The sequence below is a fragment of the Rhyacophila brunnea genome, unplaced genomic scaffold (assembly GCF_057557595.1).
Source record: "Rhyacophila brunnea isolate RB1 unplaced genomic scaffold, BYU_Rbru_1.0 scaffold_14, whole genome shotgun sequence".
Lineage (NCBI taxonomy): Eukaryota > Metazoa > Arthropoda > Insecta > Trichoptera > Rhyacophilidae > Rhyacophila > Rhyacophila brunnea.
This window is the reverse complement of record NW_028232796.1, coordinates 32537492-32561756: the sequence shown is the minus strand read 5'-3', so window position 1 is coordinate 32561756 and position 24265 is coordinate 32537492. Positions and strand designations below refer to the sequence as shown.

The 24265-nt window shown below is 33.6% G+C and overlaps 1 protein-coding gene across 3 annotated transcripts in view; it reads left to right on the top strand.

Moving 5' to 3' along the window:
• The window catches only part of LOC147075871 (uncharacterized), a 364751-nt gene that overhangs the window by 62492 nt on the left and 277994 nt on the right, over nt 1–24265 (top strand). For all 3 annotated transcript variants that reach the window (XM_085942199.1, XM_085942200.1, XM_085942198.1), the window contains exon 4: nt 1851–1949. In XM_085942199.1, the coding sequence (XP_085798325.1) occupies nt 1851–1949 (99 nt within the window). The remainder of the gene's footprint in view (nt 1–1850; nt 1950–24265) is intronic.

Genomic DNA, 24265 nt, shown 5'->3' with positions numbered 1-24265 from the left:
TCCACTAGGGAATGGTACAATAAGAAGATGAACTATTTGTTAGATGCTGACTGCAGTGATACACCTCCTTGCCTGATTACCTCGCATAAAATTAGATCAATTTATGATATTCACTTGTATTAATAAAAGTAGTAATAAATAAATAAATATAATTATAATATATTATGTCTAATGATATGTATATAATATTTTACGCCCACAGTGGCCGCGCGGCTTAAGCGTTGGACTATCAGTTGGGTCCCAGGTTCAAATCCTGGGTCTGGCAAGTACATTTGTTTTTCAATTTGTGTGTGAGTCAGGGTATGGACCTGATAGGTTGAGCAAGTGGCTGACATCCATTTCTCGTAAAAAAACAAAATCTGTTAATACAAACCTCTACGCTGTGGAGGCCCATATGATCCTACTAGGATCAGACATGGTCGAAGAGAAGAGAAGATATTATGTAAAAAAAATATTTTTATCCTAGAGCCGGAGTGCAAAGTTATGAAGCGCATACTCCAACCTTTTTCAAATATTATTACATTCATTTGTGTAAATCCAGATGTCTACAAGTAGGATTGTTCACGAATGTAGTTATTTTGTATTTATGAGTACCTAGCTGAATAAGAATTTTAACATAATTCTTTTTTTAAATCCATTAAATTCATAAAAACAAAAAAACTTATTCATTTACATAACAATTATCATAATGTACGAGATATTTCTGTTTTATAAATAGAAAATTTAACTTTGTTCTGAACAAAGGCTTTGCGACAATGTATGTAGGAACATATTTAATATATTCATACATATAATAGATACGTGCATTTAATGTCAGAGTTAAACTAATAAACAGGTGTGTCAAAAATAAGAAAAAGTTAATAAACACCTGCGGGTGACAACTTCTGAATGCCAAAGAAAATGTAGTTACAACAGGTAGTGAAAGCGATATTCCGGTATTTAAAAATGTTGTGGGTGTAACTTTTGTCACTTACAAGACGTAAGAGAATTACTAAATTTTATATGAATGTCATAAAACTACGCTACGGTGAAATTTGTGATTAATATATTATTATTATAAATAAAAAAGTTGTATGGAAAATTATTCCTAATGTATATACTTACAGATTTAATTATGAATTTTAGAAGACCTTTTAATCACATTGCGTGCGGATGGATATAGTCATAGTTGGTAGAACGAGAAACCTTTTCCATCGCATGCCCATTTATAAATATTTAAGTAATTATCCCTTTTTAACTCTTTCTATACTGTGTCCTTTTTGTGGATGGAATATAATATCTGTAGACAATATGCAGTATAATATCGTATGTCCAGCAATAAGACATTCGGAAAAGTGCAATTAAAAACATTGACGGGTTTGCGGTAAAATGGGTTTGGAAATTTTAGTTTTCTTCATATGAATTGACACAAAAATTGAATAAGCACCGAAAGATATGTTATTCTAGGTACAATTTTTTTACTTATTTAAAATACAGGGGATGTAGTTTAGTTTTAGTTGACTATATAAGGGGATGATTTGGATGCTGGGGGGAGGGGGCGTTGTACGAGGATTAAGGACTATTTTTTTTCCCACCAACACCTATGTACAGCCGTGGATTTGCACGGCCGCCTTCCATGACGCTATAAACGTATCTGATAAAAGTGATTTTAAGTGCTCATTCCGTCCCGAAACGGAACTACACGGGACTGATGCTACAACCATGTACCGTAGTGCTTAAAGAAGGAAGTTAAGGAAGAAAACAAATCTTGTTGGACTGGCTCTGCTGTCCGCTGACGTTAAGTGCCATGTACCTAATATACCTATTTTTTGTATATATATTTATTGTATGGGATATTTTCCTGATTTCAGTTGGAGGAATTAAAGACGAAGGAGAGGCAACTCGAACAGGTGAAGAGGGGGGCAAGAGGGGTTCCTCCCGGTGGAGGACTTCCAAAACTTCCTGTCAAGGTAAGACAATCATTTATTTAATTCTTCAAAATAATATTATAATTAGGATAATTTTCTCGAACGGGTACCTACTTCATAATAAATAGCACAATATCTTAGCAGCGATGCCAGAACTAGTAATTTTCACAAGCGACCTAAAAACGTTGGTTTTTCACGCCGGCCAAGCGATGTGTTTTACGCATGATCTTAAATAAATGATTGTCGAAACAAAACAACAATGGGAAGTGCGTTCGTTACCTTCTGGGTGCAGTTGTAGTGTGGAGAAATATGTAATAAACTATAAAGCTATGTATTTCTCACGTTTCAAAGCCTTGGTATAAGATGGCGACTGGCTTTTGCATTTCCATTTCAATAATATAATATTCTCTTTTCCCCACAAAAACGTTCCCCATTTCAGATTTTTTAACCGATGATTTTTATTCAGAAGAGTTTGTATAAAACGTTTACATACTAATTTCGTGATAATATTTTTTGCGGTAGATGAGGTGGAGGAGATAAATGGTCGTTGTTGCTTTGGATGTTATGAAGGAAGAGTTTACATATCGATACAAGAATAAAGATGACACCGTGATGTTATTAATCGCGGATACTGATGTATTGATGAGATCGATGTGATCGAGAGATTGATTATATTGATAAACTAACAGACTGGACTCGAGTGGAATGACAGTTGCCTATGTCGCGTGAAGGACTCGTGATGATAGTAGTGGATCGCGTGATGGATTCGATGAGTGAGTGAGGATTCATGGATTGTCCTTTTTATTTATACACAAATGCAGTCCATATATTACAAGAGATATTGTCGCAATTAACAAATCATGACAGACCCTACTAATCTAGTTATGATTGAGGAAATGCTGAAATTCATTTTCGCTCCATTGTTTTGTTTTGACAACAAAACATACATAATAAAGTGTATCACACATACAATGCTGACTGGTATGATTGCTGCATATTGTTTTTGGAATGCAAAATTACGTAGGATCTAAAGTCGTAAGTTTGCAACATTCGATCTTCGGTACTGAAAGGGTGACATTTCAAAAATCAAAAGCGTTTTTCAGAATAATTTCCCTGTGTTGAAAATATTACAGTGAACATCATTGTTCTAAGTTTTATTGTACCAAAACTATATTTTATTATCTATCAGTCCTAAAACTAAAATATTCCAGTCTTGCGGTATTATACTATAATATAGACACAATGGATACTAAAACAAGAGATTTCACGGAGAGTTGAAGCTTTCCAGATGTGGCTGTATAGACGCATCCTCAAAATTCCTTGGATTGAACGGGTGACAAATGTTGAAATTCTCAATATAATGGGATAGGACCGAGTAATTCTGCGTAGTATCAAAACCAGGAAACAACAGTACTTCGGCCACAATATTATGAGATAACAAAAGTACAGCATTCCCCAACTTGTCATTCAAGGAAAGATCAAGAGTAAGCGTAACAGAGGACGACGCCGCATTTCGTGGCTTAAGAACCTCCGCGGAGAAGCTCCACTGAACTGTAGCAGATGACAAAGCTAAGATCGCCTTGATGGTGGCCGACCTCCGCTAGGGGATGGCACAATAAGAAGATATACATAATTTTTTTACATTGTTAAATGACCACAATTCCGTATGTATCTAATATTGTAAATGGTGTTCTGTCCAATATATTGTACAATACGAAGAGGAATCCTTATATATTTATCGAATTACATCACTTGTTGGAGATTCTGCAATATTTTTTAGTGATGTTGAATTGGTAGCCACAGATTTTTTCAAATATCGTGGTCCCATTGAAATTTAAGCTTGGTGCCATTTTTGGTGGCTATTTTGACGTAGGTATGTATAATTATATAATATTTTATCGATGTTCGACGTTTATTATGAATGACATATATATTTATTGTGTGTTCATCTAATTATTTTAAATAATAATAATTCTGGTAATTTAGCTGCCTAAAATATAAATACGTAAAATAATTGACACGATCTGTTCTTTCACAGTGGGTAGTTAAGCAGTTTCGGTATAACCTAACAATGTTTCATATTCGAAATATAGAATATTAATAATATCTGTACATTTAATAATATATGTATAGAATTGCTTAGTTAATCTAAAATTTTATTAAAATACTTTTTTGACAGATGCGAGTGATACCTAATATTGTTTGGTTTGCCACAAACGAATCTTCAATGCAAATTGACTTCAACTCCATTAGTCATTGTTTTCAGTTTCATTTTCATCCGCAAACACCAGTGACATATAAAGTGAATAAAAATCGATTTCTAGGTAAGTATGCCAATCGATTGACGAAATCTATACCTACGTAATGAATCACTGAGATTTTTAAAAAAAATTTGTAATACCCCATTTAAAAGTAAAAAAAACCAATGTTGCATTTATTATAAAAATATCCTGTCACTTCAAAGCAACGGTGCGATAACTGAAATAGCCCACCGTTAATAATAATAGACATCAATTATTAATCTTACATACCATTATCATTTATTAATAATTATAAACTGCAGAAAAAAAATAAAATAAACATAATATAGTTAACGATTTTGTATGGCATAAGCATTAAAGTTCAATTATCTCAAAACTAGATTTTTTACTTATCCCACTGTCGTTTTCAGGGAGCTATATATAGTTTCCGTTTTCTAGAAAAGGTTTTATCAAACGTGATAATATATAAATCTGTAGGTATTCTACTTCGGCGGTGGACAGGTGTTGCAGATGAAAGAAGGTTGTAGTTCTTCGTGATGATGGAGGAGGCGAGAATTAATTTACTGTTTCAATAATTACAAGGTACACTCGATACAATAATATAAATATAATGACAATTATTCGGTGCGATGTGTTTTTAACGGGGACCTATAATCGAGTGACATGTCCAATCAATTATGACCCGCTCTTTATTGATCGGCGCACTATGGAATAATATGTTGAAATGATTATACAATAAATTGTGGATCCGCTATCTCACAATATTACGAAATTATATTATATATACTGACTGATTCTTAGTGAAAATGAATATTTAGTCAAGACTATACTTCAGTTGAGGCATTGTCTAAAAAGATCGTGGCTAGGCTATGCGCGGATTGTGCAAATGACGCGTGCCGAACTAAATATAATTTGTCATATAAATCCAACATGCGTACGACCATTTAATGTTCTGTTTGACCTCAGTGCGTTTCTCCGAAAGGGTCACGTATCTGGGACTAATTCTTGATGACAAGCTGTCTTTCGTTCACCACGCCAAGACGGCCGTCTCTAAGGCCAATTAGGCCTATCAGAGAATGGCCTGAATGGCGGGCAGCAATTGGAGACTTAAGCCTAGAGCCCTTAAGGTTGCATACGGCGCAATTTTCATGGGAATTACCGGTTACGCCTCCAGCATTTGGCATTCCCGAGTAAACTCCTTAACTCTCGTGAGACGCGCACTACTAAGCGGGCAGCGACTTGCGCTGATCTCGCTTACCAAAGCCTACCGCACAACTTCTACTGACGCGCTTCCCGTACTCGCGGGGGTGCTACCCCTCGATCTGCAAGTCCAAGTCAGAGGATCGATCAACCTCTTCTTGAGGGGGATCAGCACAATACTTGCCGGTGTCCATCTGACACCACCGCAGAGATCCGAGGACGTTTCTTACAAGAAGACTGTAAGTGACATTGTGTACAAGACCGCATTTGCGGCATGGAAGGCGAGGTGGACCGCCTCCCCCAAGGGGCGGCACACTTACCGTTTTTTTCCAGACGTATTCTGCAGGCACCAAACTAGAAGACTCCAACCTTCACACTGGATTAGCCAGTTCCTCACCGGCCATGGCAACTTCGCCGCCAGACTCCACGAGTTTGGCTTGATAGTAAATGGGCCGGGTTGTACCTGCGGGCATGACCACCAAGATGTTGTGAACACATCCTCTGGGATTGCCCGCTTATGGAATTCAAACGAGCTGAGCTGTTTGCCAGGGTCCGTCCTCACACGGGCCCAATTGGTCATGGAGATCTGGTAGCAACCGAAGCCAACTTTGCTGCATTTGAGAAATTTGCAGCGTCGTATGGGGAGCGGGATAGTCCCGACTCTTCTGTAGACTCATCTATTTCAATTCGTGACACTCAGTATGCGGGTACACAAAGCGCTTAACGTCAGCGGACAGCAGAGCCAGTCCAAAAAACAAAAATTTTCTTTCTTAACTTTCTTCTTTAAGCACTACGGTGCATGGTTGCAGCATCAGTCCTGTGCGGCTCCGTCTCGGGGCGGAATGAGCACTTAAAATCACTTCTTTCAGACACGTTTAAAGCGTCATAGAAAGCGGCCGTGCATATCCACGGTTGTGCATATATGACGGGTGGTGGTGGGCACTTTAACGTATGTTTTATTAGTAACAATAATAATATATTCATTGACATGTTTTCTTTTTCAAGTAAATTGGCAACGTTTTATAGTTATCTTTACACGATTTAAGAATTAATACCCCCGTCGCCATCACGAAACAAATTGACGTGTTCACAGCTCGACGTTCGCTCTCCGATTGCCAGCGAGTCTAAAATTTCGTCGCACCTATAGTTGAAAATTATTTGCCGTTTCACTGAAGTACCGTCGTAATAATATTATATTTGAGATTTTGGTCACAGATAGCCATCCACATCCTTGTATATATAAAAATGGATCGTAAATGAAAATGAAGCTCATTATATCATGATTACTTAGACTAATGTATATATAATCTTATTGGTCCTTTTTCATATAATATTTAAGTGTAATCTCCATTAAAGCAGGATTTCTTCAACATCTTTGACTTGATACATTTAAGAAAAAAAATAACTAAATGTATTAAATCATTATATATTTTATAGAATACAACGTGAGAATTTTTCTTCTCCTACAACTAACTGATCAAAACCGATAGTAAAACAATTCATTGTTCTTGGACTCTTGGCATTTGATAGAAAGAATTTTAATTTATTGGGTTATAATTAAATACTTTAAATTGGAAATAAAATATTTTAGTGATTGTTATTGGTGCCAGAATGAAGGTCTATTTCTTAAGATGAATATGACTCTAATAAATAACTACGAGGTCAGTAATTAATCTAGTGGGTTCTCTGTTCAGTTGCATTATTATTATTGTTATATTAAGAATAATGAAAATAGGTATCCGGAATTACATAATACTAAACAGAGTAATTTATAAACCACATAAATTAATTGTCTTTTTTTAAATGTTCAGGGGGCAGGAAAGACAATAAATAGTTATTTATACGGAGAGTTGTAGAGACAAGACATAGACGATTTTTGTGTTATTATAATATTTTATTAAAATGTTTATGATGTATTTATTATATACCAGGAGAATAATGGTTATTATAGAATGAAAAAAAAATATTTGGCCGCGTTAATTAATGTTGATTGAACTTATTCTAAGATCATAATCGTACCTGATTCATCATCATCAGCCGGGGTCAATCCACTGCTGGATGAAGGCCTCCCCAAGCTTTCTCCAACTCTCTCGGTCCTGTTTCGTTCGCTGCCACGTATTTCCGCCGAACTTTACCAGTTCATCAATCCAGCGGCTTTTAGGGCGACCCTGTGGCCGTTTTGTACCCCTTGGGTACCATTAGATGACGGCATTTGTCCAGCGGCCGTCCTTTCGGCGAGCAATGTGCCCCGCCCATCTCCATTTCAGCTGTTTGGCAACGTCCTGATTAAATCAGTTAAAATACATCTAAAATATACTGTTCTTTTTTTCATTTATAAAATATATTCATAAAATATGTGTTTTGATTTTTTTTAAATAGTTATATGAATACCTACATGATAGTTTAACGAGGAAAAGAGAGAACTACAGAAAGTAAAAGTATCTACAAAATAAATTGTTTTAAAAATGATAAAAGATTACAAAGAAGGTTCTCAGAAATCATTTTGATCAACGTGTGATAGAAGTGCTCTTATGAACCTTTTCAATGGCATTTATTCGCCTCACGTATTTATTGTGTATAGGCAGTGTAAAGCTAAAATAATTTATAGTAGGCATACAGTCTTTCTCAAAGTGGGCAATAACGCACCTTTGTGGGCGCTGGAGGCTTTCAGGGGGCCAGTAGAAGGCTCAAAGAAAATTAAAAGGCATTAAGGAAATCTAGAAGGGCGACGGTAGATAAATTCTATCTATAAAAATCCGACGGAATCTAGACACGACACCACTTTAGATGCGATTTACTACTCGAATGCTTGGAGTCGATCCCATCCCTAACCGAAATTCTTGAGATGCGTTGTTTAATGATGTGAATCTCCAGCTTCAAGGCGACGACTTAAACTTAATTACAACAAAAAATATCGTTGCTGATTTCATAGCCAAACTGCTACTGTTCAAAAGGAATATAGGCAGACGTGAATTTAATAAGTTACGATGTCTTGCTTATTTACTGTCAGCACTTGAAGAACCTCTACGATGATTTTAAGGAACGATTCCAGAACATACCAGACTAGGTGTTGGATCCTTTTTCAAATGTCAATAGTACTGACAGCAAACGAAGAATTAAAAATTAAATTCAAGAATGGCTACCTACCATGAATTTTAGCTGAAGAAGCGAATCTCTCAACTATACTCTGGGTTATGGTCGGTTGTTCAACGATTTATCATAGCATTTCCATCGTCGTATTTGTGTAAACGTGGATTTAGTGCTGTAGCAACTCTGATAACTAAAAAGAGAAATCGGCTGCTTTTAAGTGAATTCGAGCCTGATATTCACAAACTCGTCGAATTGCATCAGATTCATCCTTCACATTAGATAAGTTTTAAATTCAAAGCCTTCTTTTAATGTTAATAAAAAATACTTCTTACTTAAATATGAGTTTTATTTCCTCTCATTGAAATATTCTTTGATCTCTTTGATATGGGTCACACCCTATCTATCCTATCCATATAATAATGCATGTTCAAAAATTATATTTGCAAAAACTGTTTTTAAGATACGCAACAGATGGTAATGTAAAAAGGTAAGTTAAAAATATGGGGGGCACTAGATTTTTTTTTAAATCTCAAAGTGGGCGGTAGTCGAAATAAGTTTAAGAACCTGTGCTCTAGACGGTGATGTTAATGCCACCAAAATACCCTATTAGTCCGTACAATTTAAGATAATTGTAACATTAAATTTCTCTGCAATTATCTGACCCATTTCCATTTCATCTGCTTAGTGACTTCTATCACATCGAGTACTATTGTATGCCTCCTTATTCATTGGTTTATTTTGTGATCTTTACGGGATATGTCCAATACGCACCTTTCCATGCCACGTGAAATAGGAGTATAGTTTTAGAAGTAAAACAAAAACTAACACCCATGCTTTGAGAAAATCATATTTTTATAATTATTTTAACATACATAATATATTGTAACCTCATCGAGCATTGAACTCGGAGTCCCGGATGAAAGGCGAACACCTTTCGACACCCCATTAGATATATGGAGAAGACTAGTCACAATACTAGTCATTTGCGTCGAAATCCGTGCTAATATGAGTTCGAAAAAATAAAATTAATACAATAAATTATGATGGTTTAAAAATATAGAAAAAATTGCAACATAGAAGCAAGAAGAATTGTCTTGTGATTGAGAAATTTTGCAAGTTTTTGAAGACTGTATATTTTCTACCTACTTATAATTCATTGCAACGTTTTGTGGAAGCTGATAAAGACGTATACAGAGAATATCGTTTATCTAAAGAAGTTTGATTTTCCCACCGATAGCACGGGACAGAAAGATGTACTGTATTTTGGGAGCCAACCTTCGATAAAAACCGAAACCTTAAAAAAAAGGTAAAAAATGAGGAAAATGCACTCTTGAATACTAAAATATAAATGTGCCTCACGTGGAAGACATGCTAATATGTGTTACTCTTAAGTCACGACTCGCCGTGACTCAATGCATTGTCTTAAATCTAGGAATTTTAATTCGTAGTATAAAACATGCCGGAATCGTAACTTGTTTTTTTTTTTTTGATAATATCAAAAACACGTAAGTATGCACGATGCCATAAAATAACATGAACTATATAGTTACGGTGTTGGTACTGTCGAAAGGAAATGGTCTATAAATATTTTGTAATAATAGGTTGGTATACACCACTATTACTACTTATTATACAATATAATATCAACATCCTGTATATTAATATTGTGTAAAGAAAGCTTTATGTAATGATAAGACCGACGAAATATATCGATTTATTAGGATGTCAGGCATATCATTAATGTAGTACGAATATTTACTGAAAAGTATGAAAGAAAGGGAGACCGATGTACTAGCTATAAGTTTTAAATTAATTTGGTATTCAATTAAATGCAGTCTCCTATAAATGGGTAAATTACTAACTTAATGGTTTTTTTTCGACCATATCCGATCCTAATAAGATCATATTATATGGGCCTGAACAGATGAAGGTTTGTATTAACAGATTTTTTGTTTTTATGAAAAATGGATATCAGCCACTTGCTCAACCTATTAGGTTCATACTCTGACTCATACACAAATTGAAAAGCAATATGTGAACTCATCAATATCAGACCCCGGATTCAAACCTGGGTAAGGATTAGAGCTTATGATTTCTCGACTTTTTTATTTCTTGAGATTCGAGAATATTTGTTTTCTCGAGAATTCGTGGTTGGTTGTATGATTTTTCAAGAATTCTTGACATTCTCGAGAAATTTTGCAAATTCTGTTCGCCATATGAACTGCTATATTAGTATGTATTATTATATATTATATTATAATATAATACTTAGTGGTCATTCCTTTCTTCACCAAAACTATATCTTCAATCAAAACTATTAATAGGCACTTAATTAACGTCTTGCCAGCGGATGTTTTTATGTTTTGATAATATTTTTATAGCGGAATAAATTATTCAAATTCTACAAGAGAACAAGTCATAGTTTAACAGGTAGACGTTCTTATTGTCTCACCGCAGGTTCGTAACTTCAAAAAATAGCTCTACAGTCTCAGGGCCAACACATTGACCGGCTGAATTGACTGGCTAAAATCATAGAAGCGGGAAATTTGTATTTTGCAATAAGTTTAGTTCATTTTTTCATATATTTTTTTTATCATTTATTAAGCTACGAAGTCTCAACTGAGTCTTATTTAGCTGTACATTTATACACTGTTATCACATTTATATAAGATTAATGATTATAATATAAACAAAAAAAAAATATGTTATTAATGGGAAGGTACCTACATACCACATAATATTACATGTTAGCTTCAACCGTGTGGTATTATACTTTATACTTGCAGGTTAAATTCTCTCAGATATATGTGGATATACAAAACGCTTTGATGTTTGACTGAGCTATACACATCTCAAGATTAGGTGGTAATTATTAATTTTGAAGGAGCATTCGCCTTTTACCATCATAAAAAGGACAACGTGATTTATATCTTCATTGTCGTTTCCGCATTAACATTTAGGATCATTTATTATACCTAAACGAGTTAGGAATGATATAAGATTGTAGTGATCAGCTCCGCAGCGATTAGTTAATACAACATTGTTGCCAAATGTTTTTATTGTAGACAAAGTTTTGGGTAAGAAACCCTAAAATATAATATTTACTTCATAATATTATGCTCATCATCACCAACGATTTTTTTCGGTTTCGTGCGTTTTCTTCAAGACTTTATAATAAATCTTATGTCCTGACTCCTGAGAGTAGGAGATAGGACCAGATTTAGTTATCAAAAAGGCCTGGCTTTAGGAGGCCGAAAAATATCTTATTATCATGTGCTTGTTCATTTTTATTAATACTTTTTGGTTTTTGCTCACAAACGCATTTATTTTCATAGAACTAAATTTTTAACTCTATTGGCATTAATTCGTGTGAATTTAATCGATTATGGTCAATGCTGTTGCAAACATAATTTTTAATTCATGACAATGTGCAAAATGAGTATTCGCCTTGGCAATTAGTTAAAGTCATTTTGAGAAAAATTCTCAAAGCGAATCGAAAATTTGGACAGGTACAATGAATGAATGACACTCTCATTTTCTGGAAATTCATACATTTATGCATTTTGAGATTTCGACGTGCTTTCGAATGAACTCCTAAAATTGTACATTTTACACACTTTATTCACTGTGTTTTTCAAACATATTGTTTTGCGGCACCCGCAAAAGATAAAGGTTCTTTGATAGCTGTCTATTGAAATTAAATACTTTAAAAATACATTGGACACTTCTTGTGCTTAGAATTTTAGATCAAATTAAGCTTTTCTCTTATTCATCTTTCATAAAAACTTATCGACTTCCCCTAAAATATTATTCAAATATTACAAATTCATTTATTTTATTTACAATTTTTTAGCTTTAGCCCAATGGGTAATCAAACCCTGAATAAAAACAATTATACTACCAATATACGTATTATACATCTGTCCGTAAACAAATAATAAATAAGAACTGTTATATAGAAATTATTTGTTTGCATTTAATTTGTAATATTAATTATGTAACATTTAAAATACACATGATTTTTTGTTAACATAGTAATTTGTATAACATGCAATTATTGTGGTAGTGCTTGTCGGAATTTATTGACTAAACCATCAGAAGTAGCGATGCGTGGTCTCGTAGAATGTATTTTTGATTAAACCGCGCCAATTTGTAATTAATGGCGATGTTTACAGATGTGAACATGCACTGAGTTGCATAAAAATGTTTGTGCTCGTGCATTTTATCCTAACGGAGGGTGGCCACCATTGGCCGGTGATTTTTGCTTTATCATTTACTACCCGGAACAGTTCCGTGGAGACTCGTATCAATCATGGAGATTCTTAAGCTATCTAAGAAACACGCAGTACTCTGCAACACTTACCGTTGATCTTTCTTTGGATGACAAATTCGGGATTATTTTGTTCTCTCATAATGTCCCCGAGCTACTGTAATTTTCTGATTTTAATACCATGCAAAACTTCTCGGTCCTGTATCATTCGGTTGAGAATGTCATAGGTGTCACTGAGTCAGTTCACGGAATTTTAAGGATGCGTCTATAAAGCCATATCTCGAATGCCTCAATTATCCGTGACTTCTCTTGAATTAGCGTTCATACCTCTACACCAGTGGCAAAGGGTGAAGGTAGGCTGTTAAGATTCGACATAAATAATAGTGTATACTATATCTTGTCAGTCGTATTTATTTGTTTTCGTTGAACTAAAAATACAATTTGCAGATGGTGCTGGTTAGTTTTTAAAATTCAATTAAACCCTGCCTAAACAAAACCATAATAGTTTAGGTATGCTATGGAAGATCCGATATAAATAGTACACACCTTTTCAGTCGTACTTATTTATTTCCGTTGAATTAAGAATACATATTATTTCAGATGGGGTTGGTTAGTTTTTTTTAATCTATTAAGCCCTCTAACCAAACCATAATAGATAAAAAATATTATTCTATCTACAAAATATTTAAAGTTACTATAGTTAGGATTAGGCAGGGTTTAACTGAATTTTAAAAACTGACAAACACTCTCTACAAATTGTAGTTCAATGAAAACAAATACGTTTGACTGAGATAGTTTATGTAATGCCAATTGGGAGGTCAATAACTATGTTTAATGAAATCGCTTCGGAAATTGATATATTCCACTTACGTAAGGGTAAATTTATGTGGACGCTGTTTTATAAGCATTAAGATAGGGTCTATCAAAGTTCACTCTGTGTGCTTCCATCTACTTTTATTTTGGTTATTTTATTTCTTATTTTATTATTTATTGTATTATTAACTCACATTTCTCTGTAAAAATTGTTAACACTTATTTTATGTCATGTCGTGAACGCTTTAAATTTATATATTGTAATGTTCATTATATGTAAAATAAATAAATAAATTTGATTTGATTTGATTTGATGTCGGAGCGTAACAGCCTACCTCCACCCTTCGCCACTGCTCTACACAATTGAAAAGATTGAGAGAACATAACATTGAACCATACGCAGACTCGATCGCTTGACATTACATCCTGGCTATTCCGTCCATCTGACCATCGCAGCTGAGTCTGCGGACATGGCAAACTTTAAACACGAAAGACCGCTGAACGCGTCAAAAATGAAAACATAACCCGCAGGAAGTGGGTTACGGACGTCGAATGGTTGTATCTCGGACGGAATGGTAGTAATATAATTTATAAGTAGGCATCTTCCACTGGTACCACGAGTAAAGTAAAGTTGTTATCGTTCGGTTAACGGTGATGAATCGCTTCAGGCGACCGCAACATCTCGAGGTGCGCGTAAATAAACTTAGTTACCTGCATAGGACAACATTGACTCACTGGATGAGTCAATGATTAACAATCAGTGCTGTTGTTGTTTAGATGAAGATTTCATGATTTAAGTATTAAAAATCTGTTTCCGTATAAAAATAATTTCTTACGGAAATAGATACCAGTGGCGAAGGCTCCATAGTAGGCGATTATTTGAAGCCTACCTTCTAAGAAAAATAGATAGAAAGTATTAATTCATAATAATCAATAAATTTTAATACTTAGATAAAAAAAATGTGCGGGAACCAATTAAATATATCGTCAGATTAATAATTAATATTAAAAAAAATAAAAATGAGAGCCACTGTCGTCAGAAAATGAAGAATAAATAAATAATAAGTGACAAACCAGCGCCTCTAGCGAGTATTGGATTAATAAATCGATTCACTCGACAATAATTTTCTGAGCTTATCGTATGAACTGCGTTCCAAGGGCACCGGAGCAGTCTGCTTTTATTCATACGAATATAATATAGGCTTATAATGCAAAGCTTATATATTTAGTGTCGAGGACTGTCGCATTGGCGCTTTATTCAAATAGTAATTAAACAAAATAATTTCTATTTGTTCAAACGTCGTGTAAAGATAGAATACTTTTAAAAATAATTAATAATTTTATCTCGTGATTATTATTTATCATTTAATAATTAATAATTTTATTCATTTATTCGTTTAACATTTAATAATTAATAATTAAACAAAATAATTTCTATTTGTTCAAACGTCGCGTAAAGATAGAATACTTTTAAAAATAGTTAATAATTTTATCTCTTGATTATTATTTTTATCATTTAATTCATTCATAGAACATAAATAAGTAAGTATATTATTTTTTTGTTTAGTTGTTTGTCATATTTGGCTGTTGATAATATTTACCGATGATATATTTTTAGGCGTATGTTACGTGTAGGTATAGGAAAATACATAATTTATATTCATTGCTGAATTATATCATCAATGAGCTATTGAAATTTCATCGATTTAGTGTGACGTTGACATTAGTGTGTACATATTTATCAGTAGTAATATCGTATTATCGTCTTATTTCCCGTGAGTATACCTGGCAAGTGTGCTCTTTTTCTTTGATCTCCACAGCCTACCATTTTCCAAAAGTCACCCTTCGCCACTGATAGATACACAATAAAATTGACAAAGATATTTTAGATTTTTTTATGGAAAGATGCTATGGTTTACTAATTAGGTTAGCTGCGAGTGACTTCCATACTTACTAAAGTATTAAAAGAATAACATTCATCGCCTGCGTTAGGTAATAGACAATGTCAAAGTCCAGTATGTAAGGCACTGGCCTTTTATCCGGGGGCTCTGAATTCGATTATCGGTGAGGTCACAATATATTTATGTGATTTTCAAAAAGCCTTAGTGTTTGTGGTTGATTTACCTACATATATTATTATACTACTATTTCACTACACTACTGAGTAGCGCAACGTGGCATAAAAAGATGCACGTTGGGCATAAAGCGTAAAGATCAAAAAAGAAACCAATTTATAAAAAAGAAGACAAGAGTACTCGAAGTTAGGGATTCTAATCCCGGGATCCCAGGATCCCGAGCTATTTTGGATGCCTATGAATCCCGGGATTGATTTTTTTTGGAAAATAGAATAAAAACTAAAATATAACAGAAAAAATACTTTTAATAACAAGTAACTACATTAGAAATAAACTGAGTTTGAAATAAGTTTGATTTATACCCATGTGTAAGTTACCGATTCATTTTATTTTTTTTACATAAATTAATAAAAATGAGAAATATTGGAAACAAGCAATGCTTCGCAAGTAATTCCACCATGATCTCATACGTTTACGGCAATTTAATATTTGGCTGACTTATTAGATTTATGAAGCGGAAAGGCCATGCATAAGTACACCATGATTTGCTTTACTATTTTAAATCTCGCTAACCCATTCATTAAGTCTTTACTATCAAAAACAGCAATCTCACATTAAATTCACATTATTATTTATATTAAAATATTATTTACTCCATTAAACTTATGTATTTCCAAGATTCAACGTATACAAAATTAACAATAAATGTCTTAAATAGTATAAATTATACTAGATTTATTTTTGACCGATTTTATCAATGTTATTTGTAAATATAAAAATTTTATATTAATGGAAAAAATGCCTAACCCGGGATTGTCAAAATAAATTGTTATCCTGAAATCCCGGGATCAGAATTTTGGCTCGGGATTGGATTCCCTTCTCGAAGTGATAGAGGTCGCTAAGGTGATTGTTTCTCTTCTAATAATACATACACCATACACCACTGTTTCAATATTCTACTCTTATTGGGCCTCATGGCCTGTTGTAGTGTTGAAAATAAGAAGAAATGGCATTATATACGTCCTATTTACTAAATTAAACATGCTTTATTCGTTTTGTGCATGCGTTTAAATGTCATAATAGAAATAGTATATAAGACTTAATCTAGATTGTTATTCAAACTAATTAAGGTGGTTCCAGGGGTTGGTTCCGATTCTATTTTCAGCTCTACTGGCTAGTAACAGCATTGTCGTTGACAGCAGATAATACTATTAATATATAAAAAAAACTATACTGTTGTAAAATGTTATTTCAAAAAAACAATGAATTATATGGAGAAGAAATGCTTGAACCAGTAATGTATCTCGAACATAATTCAACTCCAGTAATTGGCTAATAGCACAGCAACTTTCAACAAGATTACAACTACAATCAAAAGACTAACCTGCCGCTAACTGTTTGGGCACATTCATGGTCTTCCTTTCGCCTGAATTGGAGCTAGGGCTACCAGCTGATGATGATTTGTCGGTTGAATATTGATTCGGTCCACTTAACCTATTTCGCTGCAGGGTTGGGCCATATTACACTGAAAGACGTAGGTGACAATAGTTTCTAGTTGTCAAAAATAACAAAGAATACGTAACAACATAGGGTTGATTTTATATTATAGTACTATGAATAGATCAGAATACATATTAATAAAAAAATATTTTATGTCTTCCGCAAAAACATATTATAACTATATTTAACAATAAATAATTACACTTTCTTTTATATAAATCGTGACTTAGAACTTTTCAATTTCAATTTCAATTTATTTATTTTACATATTGTGGACATTACAAATTATAAGTTTAAGACGTTCACAACATGACATTTAGAAACAAAGAAATATTATTAAAACAGTTTTATGTACATAACACAAGAGATAGATCAGTATTAAGTTATTCTACAGTATAAATGTGTAAATACAAAAAAATATTAAGTATATAGGTACAAGGAAGTAGGCACCGGATGAATTAAGCAGATCCTATTTTAAGAATTTAAAAAACAACGTCCACCTAAATTCACCCTCACGTAAATGGAATATATCAATATCCGAAGCGATTTCATTAAACATGGTTATTGCCCTCCCAATTGGCATTACTAATGGCAGGTTAGTTCTGCACCGTGGGAGAACAAACAACGGATGCCCTCGATTCCTAAGGTAATTATCAGAGACACACAAGCCAACACCACCAAGAATGGCAGAGTTCACATTTACGCCACGTATAAGTCTGAAACTATCTCATAGTATCTCATATTTGCACTATTTAACTTCGGTAGACGATTCAAAACTATCATAATTATTCAAATTAAAATTCAATTATTTACATATAAGTAATGAACTTTACAAATTAAAAATTTAAGACGTCGATTGAAATAAATATACCCTATTATAAAAATTTATTACACAACACCCACATATACTCTGCTCACGTAAGTGGGATATATCAACATCCAAAGGGATCGAAACTATCAGGTCCTAAAGTATTTTTTAGTTTTTTTTAACGTACCTAGACACATCGCCTGCATCAATCGGAAGAGCATCAATCGGAAGGACATCAATAGATTCGGCACCTCGTGAAGGGTTTCTTCGCATTGAGGTAACATCCGCCACTTCTGCCACTCACCACTACACCCATCATCCTTTCTTAAAGATTTATCTTACTTCCAACACGATTATAATATCTATGTCTATCATCATCAAGTCGGGTTTTATTAAATAAAATCTTCCGATGTAATATGTACATTTTATTGCATGCTGGGTTCTTGTCATAAACAGTAATTAGTTGACCACGCGCGTTACTATTTACCATTAAGTTCAATAAAAAAATTACCTTTACAGGTGAGGTTTTAATAATTATTGTTGAAAAAATATTTGATTACGGATGAATTTCTAGTCATTTTTTTTGTGATGCGTACATAGACGCGAGTAACTAATTTAGAAATAATTATAGGCGATGAGATACGCGGAAAAATCGTCTATGAATGTTTATTATATTTTTTTGTTTTGTTTCACTAATGAAATAATAAAGGAATTTTATTTAACGGTGATTGATGTTATTAACGCTTCATGCGCCGTGTAATCAATTATTTTACTGTTTAAAATATACGCAAAAAATACATACATCAGTATAAAAAGTTACTTAATTGTAAGACGTAGAGAAAAAGAAAACATTATACCTACTCACTTAAACCTTTTCTAAATCATTAACCTCTAAAATGTAGTGACGTATAAAAAGTAAACTTATAACAATAATTATTGTATGTATGTATTGTTTATAGTAATCACTAATCAGTGGCGGGTTTACTGACATAGAAGCCCGCCGTACCCAATTAATTAAAAACCATAAATCACATCATTTTATTAAACAAATAATATTGAGCAGTTGCTGAAGGGTTGAGGTAGGCTGTGGAGATCCGACATAACTAGTGTACGCTAAACTTTTTCAGTCATTCTTATTCGCTTTCATTGAACTAAAAATACAAATTTTAGGTGGTATTGATTAGGTTTGAAAAATCAATTAAACATTAAATAGACGAAAATAGATAAAATATATTTTCTATAAAATATCTAAAATTTTGTCATTAAATTATACTTATATAATTTTAGATATTTTATAAATAGTAGAAATTTTTTTATCTATTATGCAGGGTATGCAATTTGTATTTCAGAATTTTGAATATTAGTTTAAGTATCAAAATTCTACGAAGGTTACATGAAATCTGCCCCAGCGACGACTCCAGGTACAAGATAAATCCATGGATGGGCGGTAGGGGGCGATGATTGCATATTTGCGTAATTTACCGTTTACCCGAGAGTCGCAGGTAACGTGTCACTTGGCTACCATTTGGTTTGCAGACCGGCTACATTTTTATATACATTAATTACTTTTATTCATAAGTATTGTACTTATATCGTTTCTTCGTGCCACCTTCCAGTTTTGACAAGGTAATAGAAATAAGTTTGGGATTCAAATGTAGAATCTTCACATAGCAGTTTGATGCTCCACCGTCGTCATAACAGCAATCTATATCCCTTTACCCTTCTATTATTTCAAAGTCATAACTTTTTTCTGAATAATAATACTATTAAAAAACGACCATAAATTAATTATTACGACTCAAAATTGTAGGCATGCATCTTCTCGTAAGCCCATATTACAACGTTATTTTTATTACTCGACTGGACGAGATTGACCTCTTTGTTCGAAGATTATCATAGATAACCTCGATTCATAGCACATTTACGGATTTACGTGGGAACTTATTCATTACTATCCAACTATTGATATCGTTTTGTGACCATAAAGGAATCTTCTATTTTTTATTCTAAAATTTTAACACCCACTTACACTTGTGTAAAAATGTAAAACATAATAATTTACTACACGTGTCTTTTTTGTTTGGTTACTTTGTATTGGATACAAAGTTTTATTTCATTTAAAAACATGAGCTTATATTGTTATTACGGATTACATATTATTTAAGACATTCTTAAGATGACATCAAACACAGTTATTTAAAAAAAACAATGTTAAGTATAAAAATAGTACGAAATCAAGAATATTAGTTTTCTTGAGAGTTCGAGATTTCTGGGGAAAACTCGAGAACTCGACATAATTATGAATGGAATATATATTCAGAATCGTCTAGAACTTTTGTAAAATTCTGGTTGTTGTTTTTTCGATTTATCGATATTCTCATTAATTCGAGAACGAGAAATAAGAATTCTCGAAATTTAGAAAAATTTCTCTAGATTCGAGATTGATATTTTTTGATTATTTCTCGAGAATTCCCGATATGATAAATCTCGGTCACAATCTATATCTGACAATGTTAACGAGATTACATAAAGTATGTCTAAAAAGAACATTTTCGGTAAATCGCATTTTAAGAACATTTATTGTGTTATACCTACCCTTAATATTAATGTACATATTTATCTATAATGTAACCCTTAGATTTACGAGTTACGTTCTGCAGGTCAGCCATAATAGCATGAGATGGGATTTCTATTTTAGGTTGAATGGGGTTAAAAAAATACCTAAAACAAAACAATCAAAAAGACGATTTTCAGTTGGTTAATAATACATAGAATTAGAAGAGCTAAGGAGCAAGGTTCAAGAAAAAGGAAAGGGGGCCTCGAAACAGTTCAAACTGGTCATACAATAAAATGAATAAATTGTACTAAGATATTCAACAGGTTCTTCGATTGTGTATAAAAATATTACCCAAAGCTTAAGGCCATGCATTAGTTGAGGCACGGTCTAAAAAGATCGTTGCTAGGCGATGCGCGGATTGCGGGTCGCGGGTACAAATGACGCCTGTCAAACGAAATATTATTTGTCATATAAATCCAACATACGACCATTTTATGTTCTGTTTATTGTTCTATTAGTAACAATAATAATATATTCATTGACATGTTTTCTTTTTAAAGTAAATGGGTAACGTTTTTAGTCATCTTTACACGATTTTAGAATTAATTGACCCGTCGCCATCACGCAGCAAAGTGACGTGTTTCTGGCTCGACATTCTCTCACTGAATGGCAGCAAGTCCAAAATTTCGTCGCGCGTACAGTTGAAAATTATTTGGCGTTTCACTGATGCGTCACCTTAAGAAAATCACTGCAACTAACATCAATAGGGCCTAAGTAGTAGGTATTAAGACAACCACTCAAACGGATACGTACTTTTACACAAAAAATAAACCGCGAATATTTGTGCGTATCCGTGTTGCGTGCGAATCCGTGTTGGATGTCATCGTCACTGTATTTTGTATGGACGATACAATTAAACTTAATCAAGAAAACACCGATCACACTTTAGGTTTATTTTTAATATTTTGACAATCTTGATTTATAAATGCCTTAACGAGTTATACTATAACTCCTGTCAAGTTGTTATTAGTTATTACATTGTCTAAAGGCGAAGCCTAAAACCTTAGCGCATAATATTATTGTCTATGACTGCAACTTTGTCTAAAATAATTTTTAAAAAAAGCATGCCACTTGCCGAAAGGAATGTTATATTATCTCTCGTTTACGATGAGAGTATTAAATTTATAAATAATAAAATACTATATATGCTTTCAAATAATATTATAGTATCCTATTTTTAACACTCATACAATATTAAGTCAAACAATCCATGGAAGTGACAATAACTTGTATTAGCGAAGTGACAAGCTATATTGTGGGTATGTCAGCGCTCAAATTGGAAGATTTTACAAACCGGAGTGATTGATAATTTTCCGAAAATATTTATGTAATAGTTGTATGTATGGGGATGTGAATAAGGAAGAGGCAGCGCTCGAAATGGAAAAGTTTACGAACCGGAGCGCTCGACAGTTTTCTAAAGATATTTACTTAGTTATCAAATTTTATGTGTATTTCTTAAAAATAAGTGTGTTAGATTTTGTATTATATGGCCTATCTAGCTCAGACAGTCAAATTATTTTATCCACGAGACGGAGCGACAATTTTACCGATATCACGAACAGGAACGGCGCTCCGGTGCGCTCCGGTCCATTTCGAGCCCTGGGAAGAGGGTAGGTAAGGTTGCAATGATAAGACTTAGATAGGATATAGGATTTTGAAATTCAATTTACATGAAAAAATGACTTTTTTTTATAATATTATGATATTGCGTTATTACATTATAGTTTATGAGTAATGGTTTTACGCTAGTAGTGGTGATCGGTAGGATATTCACCTTTCACACCGGTTTACAATGCATAAAAAGTTGGTGGTTTACATTTTAAATTTAAATACTTAAGTAAGTTATACTAGAACTAGATGGTAGGGTATCCAACCCCTACATATTATATAATATATGGAAGGGGTTCGTGTGGTCAAAATAAATGGTAACTGTTTTTGTGGCATACAAGTTAAGTGTTTAATGTTGTCAGCGCCGCATACGAAAATTGAGGTTTTCGTCACGTCATATTTCGTTTAAACTTTTAAAAAAATACGTAAAGTAAATTGATTTTATTACTTTTTAATATTTCACGAACTGGAATGCATTTGTATTTTTTTCACGGGACAGGGAGATAATCTCGAAGGTTTTACGAACAGGAGTTGCGCTCCGGTGCGTTCCGATCCACTTCGAGTGCTGGTACTTTAATATATATTACGTACATAATGGTTTTTTTATACAATGCCCATTCAGTCATTATCAGTGATATTGTATAACTTTGGATAAGTATTCATATTTGAAAGCACTTCTTTATGTTAACAAATAATGTTAAAATTACTGAAAAATTCATATTCAGAGAAGATTTTGGAATGATACAAAATTAGCCTAAATTAGATAAAAATGTACACCGTCCTTCAATTAATAGTTTTTTTTGTATCTTCGACGATCAAAAACAACAACAATTTTGGAATTCATCGTTGAATTTTGCGAACTGGTTGATTTCCTTTTGCTAACTACGCCTTCCGTAAAAGACCTTACACAGAATTCATATATTTCATTCGTATAATTATCAATTAATCTACATTAAAAATTACCAATTCAAATACCTACCAACCAAACCAGTCCAATCAAAAAATCTATAACATATCCTTGTGGTAAACGTTTATTTGCATTTATATAAAATAAAGATTTTTATATGGCTAAGTTAGCTTTTAAGTCAAATTGAATTTCAATGTCAAATACGTGATTTTATAGACAAACCAGATAAAACTCAATCTGATAGAAGATTCAACACATTTGGTTCTCTTTCTTTGTCGTTCCCTAATGGCTGTGGATAGTGACCGCCTTGAAATTCTGTCATTTTTTGAGTGACCAAAACTCTTTACCGCTTTCGGTCATCTGCTTTTCTTAAGGTAGAGTGAAGGTTATCGCCAGTAAGCTACTTCATTTAATTGATCCAGCGCTCTTCCTTTACTTCGCCTTCCATGGAGGCTACCCAAAATTACCACTCCCTCCAAGTTATCCGGTCCACCTGTGCATCTCAGATACACTGTCGAGAGCTGTTCCTTTATCTGCAGTCTTAGGATGGTTGGCTGGTTCATCCTGAGCTCTGTCCAATAAATAAGAAACATTCGGCAACAACACCACATTTTGAAGGCATCATTTACCTTTCACTCCCTTGTCTTCAAGGTCCATGGCTAAAATATAGAGAACATTAATATTAATGTTTGCATAAGTACCATTTTCGCGGCAATTAAAATCCCCCTATCCTTTCCTTTGGTAGTAAGACGTGTCATAATATAATTTTTGGCAATCTGTGTGCGCTTACTTATTTTTGCTTCACATCTGCCTTATCCACTAATGATCGATCCCGGTTATACAAAACCGTTCACTGTTTCTAAGTTTTGGAGTATACTGGCTGCTAGAAGAAGGTTAGCTCGATCGACAACTATTAACTTAGTCTTATTCCTATAATTAAGTAGGCTGTATTTGTGACACTACTCCTCTAGCAAATAATGTAAGTTCTCTTTCATTAGCAGCGATTAGTGTGGTATCATCTGCGAATCTTAAGTTGTTTATTTTCTGGCCACCAATTGTGTTTCCACCTTGCGAATGTTCTAGGACATTTGGTTAATTGCATATATACCTAATTGCGACATTGCAGAGGAATTGATGATTTTTCAAAGGTCGGATTAGATCATGGGTGGCCAACCCGCGGCCCACTGGGTGTCAACTTGTGGCCCGTGG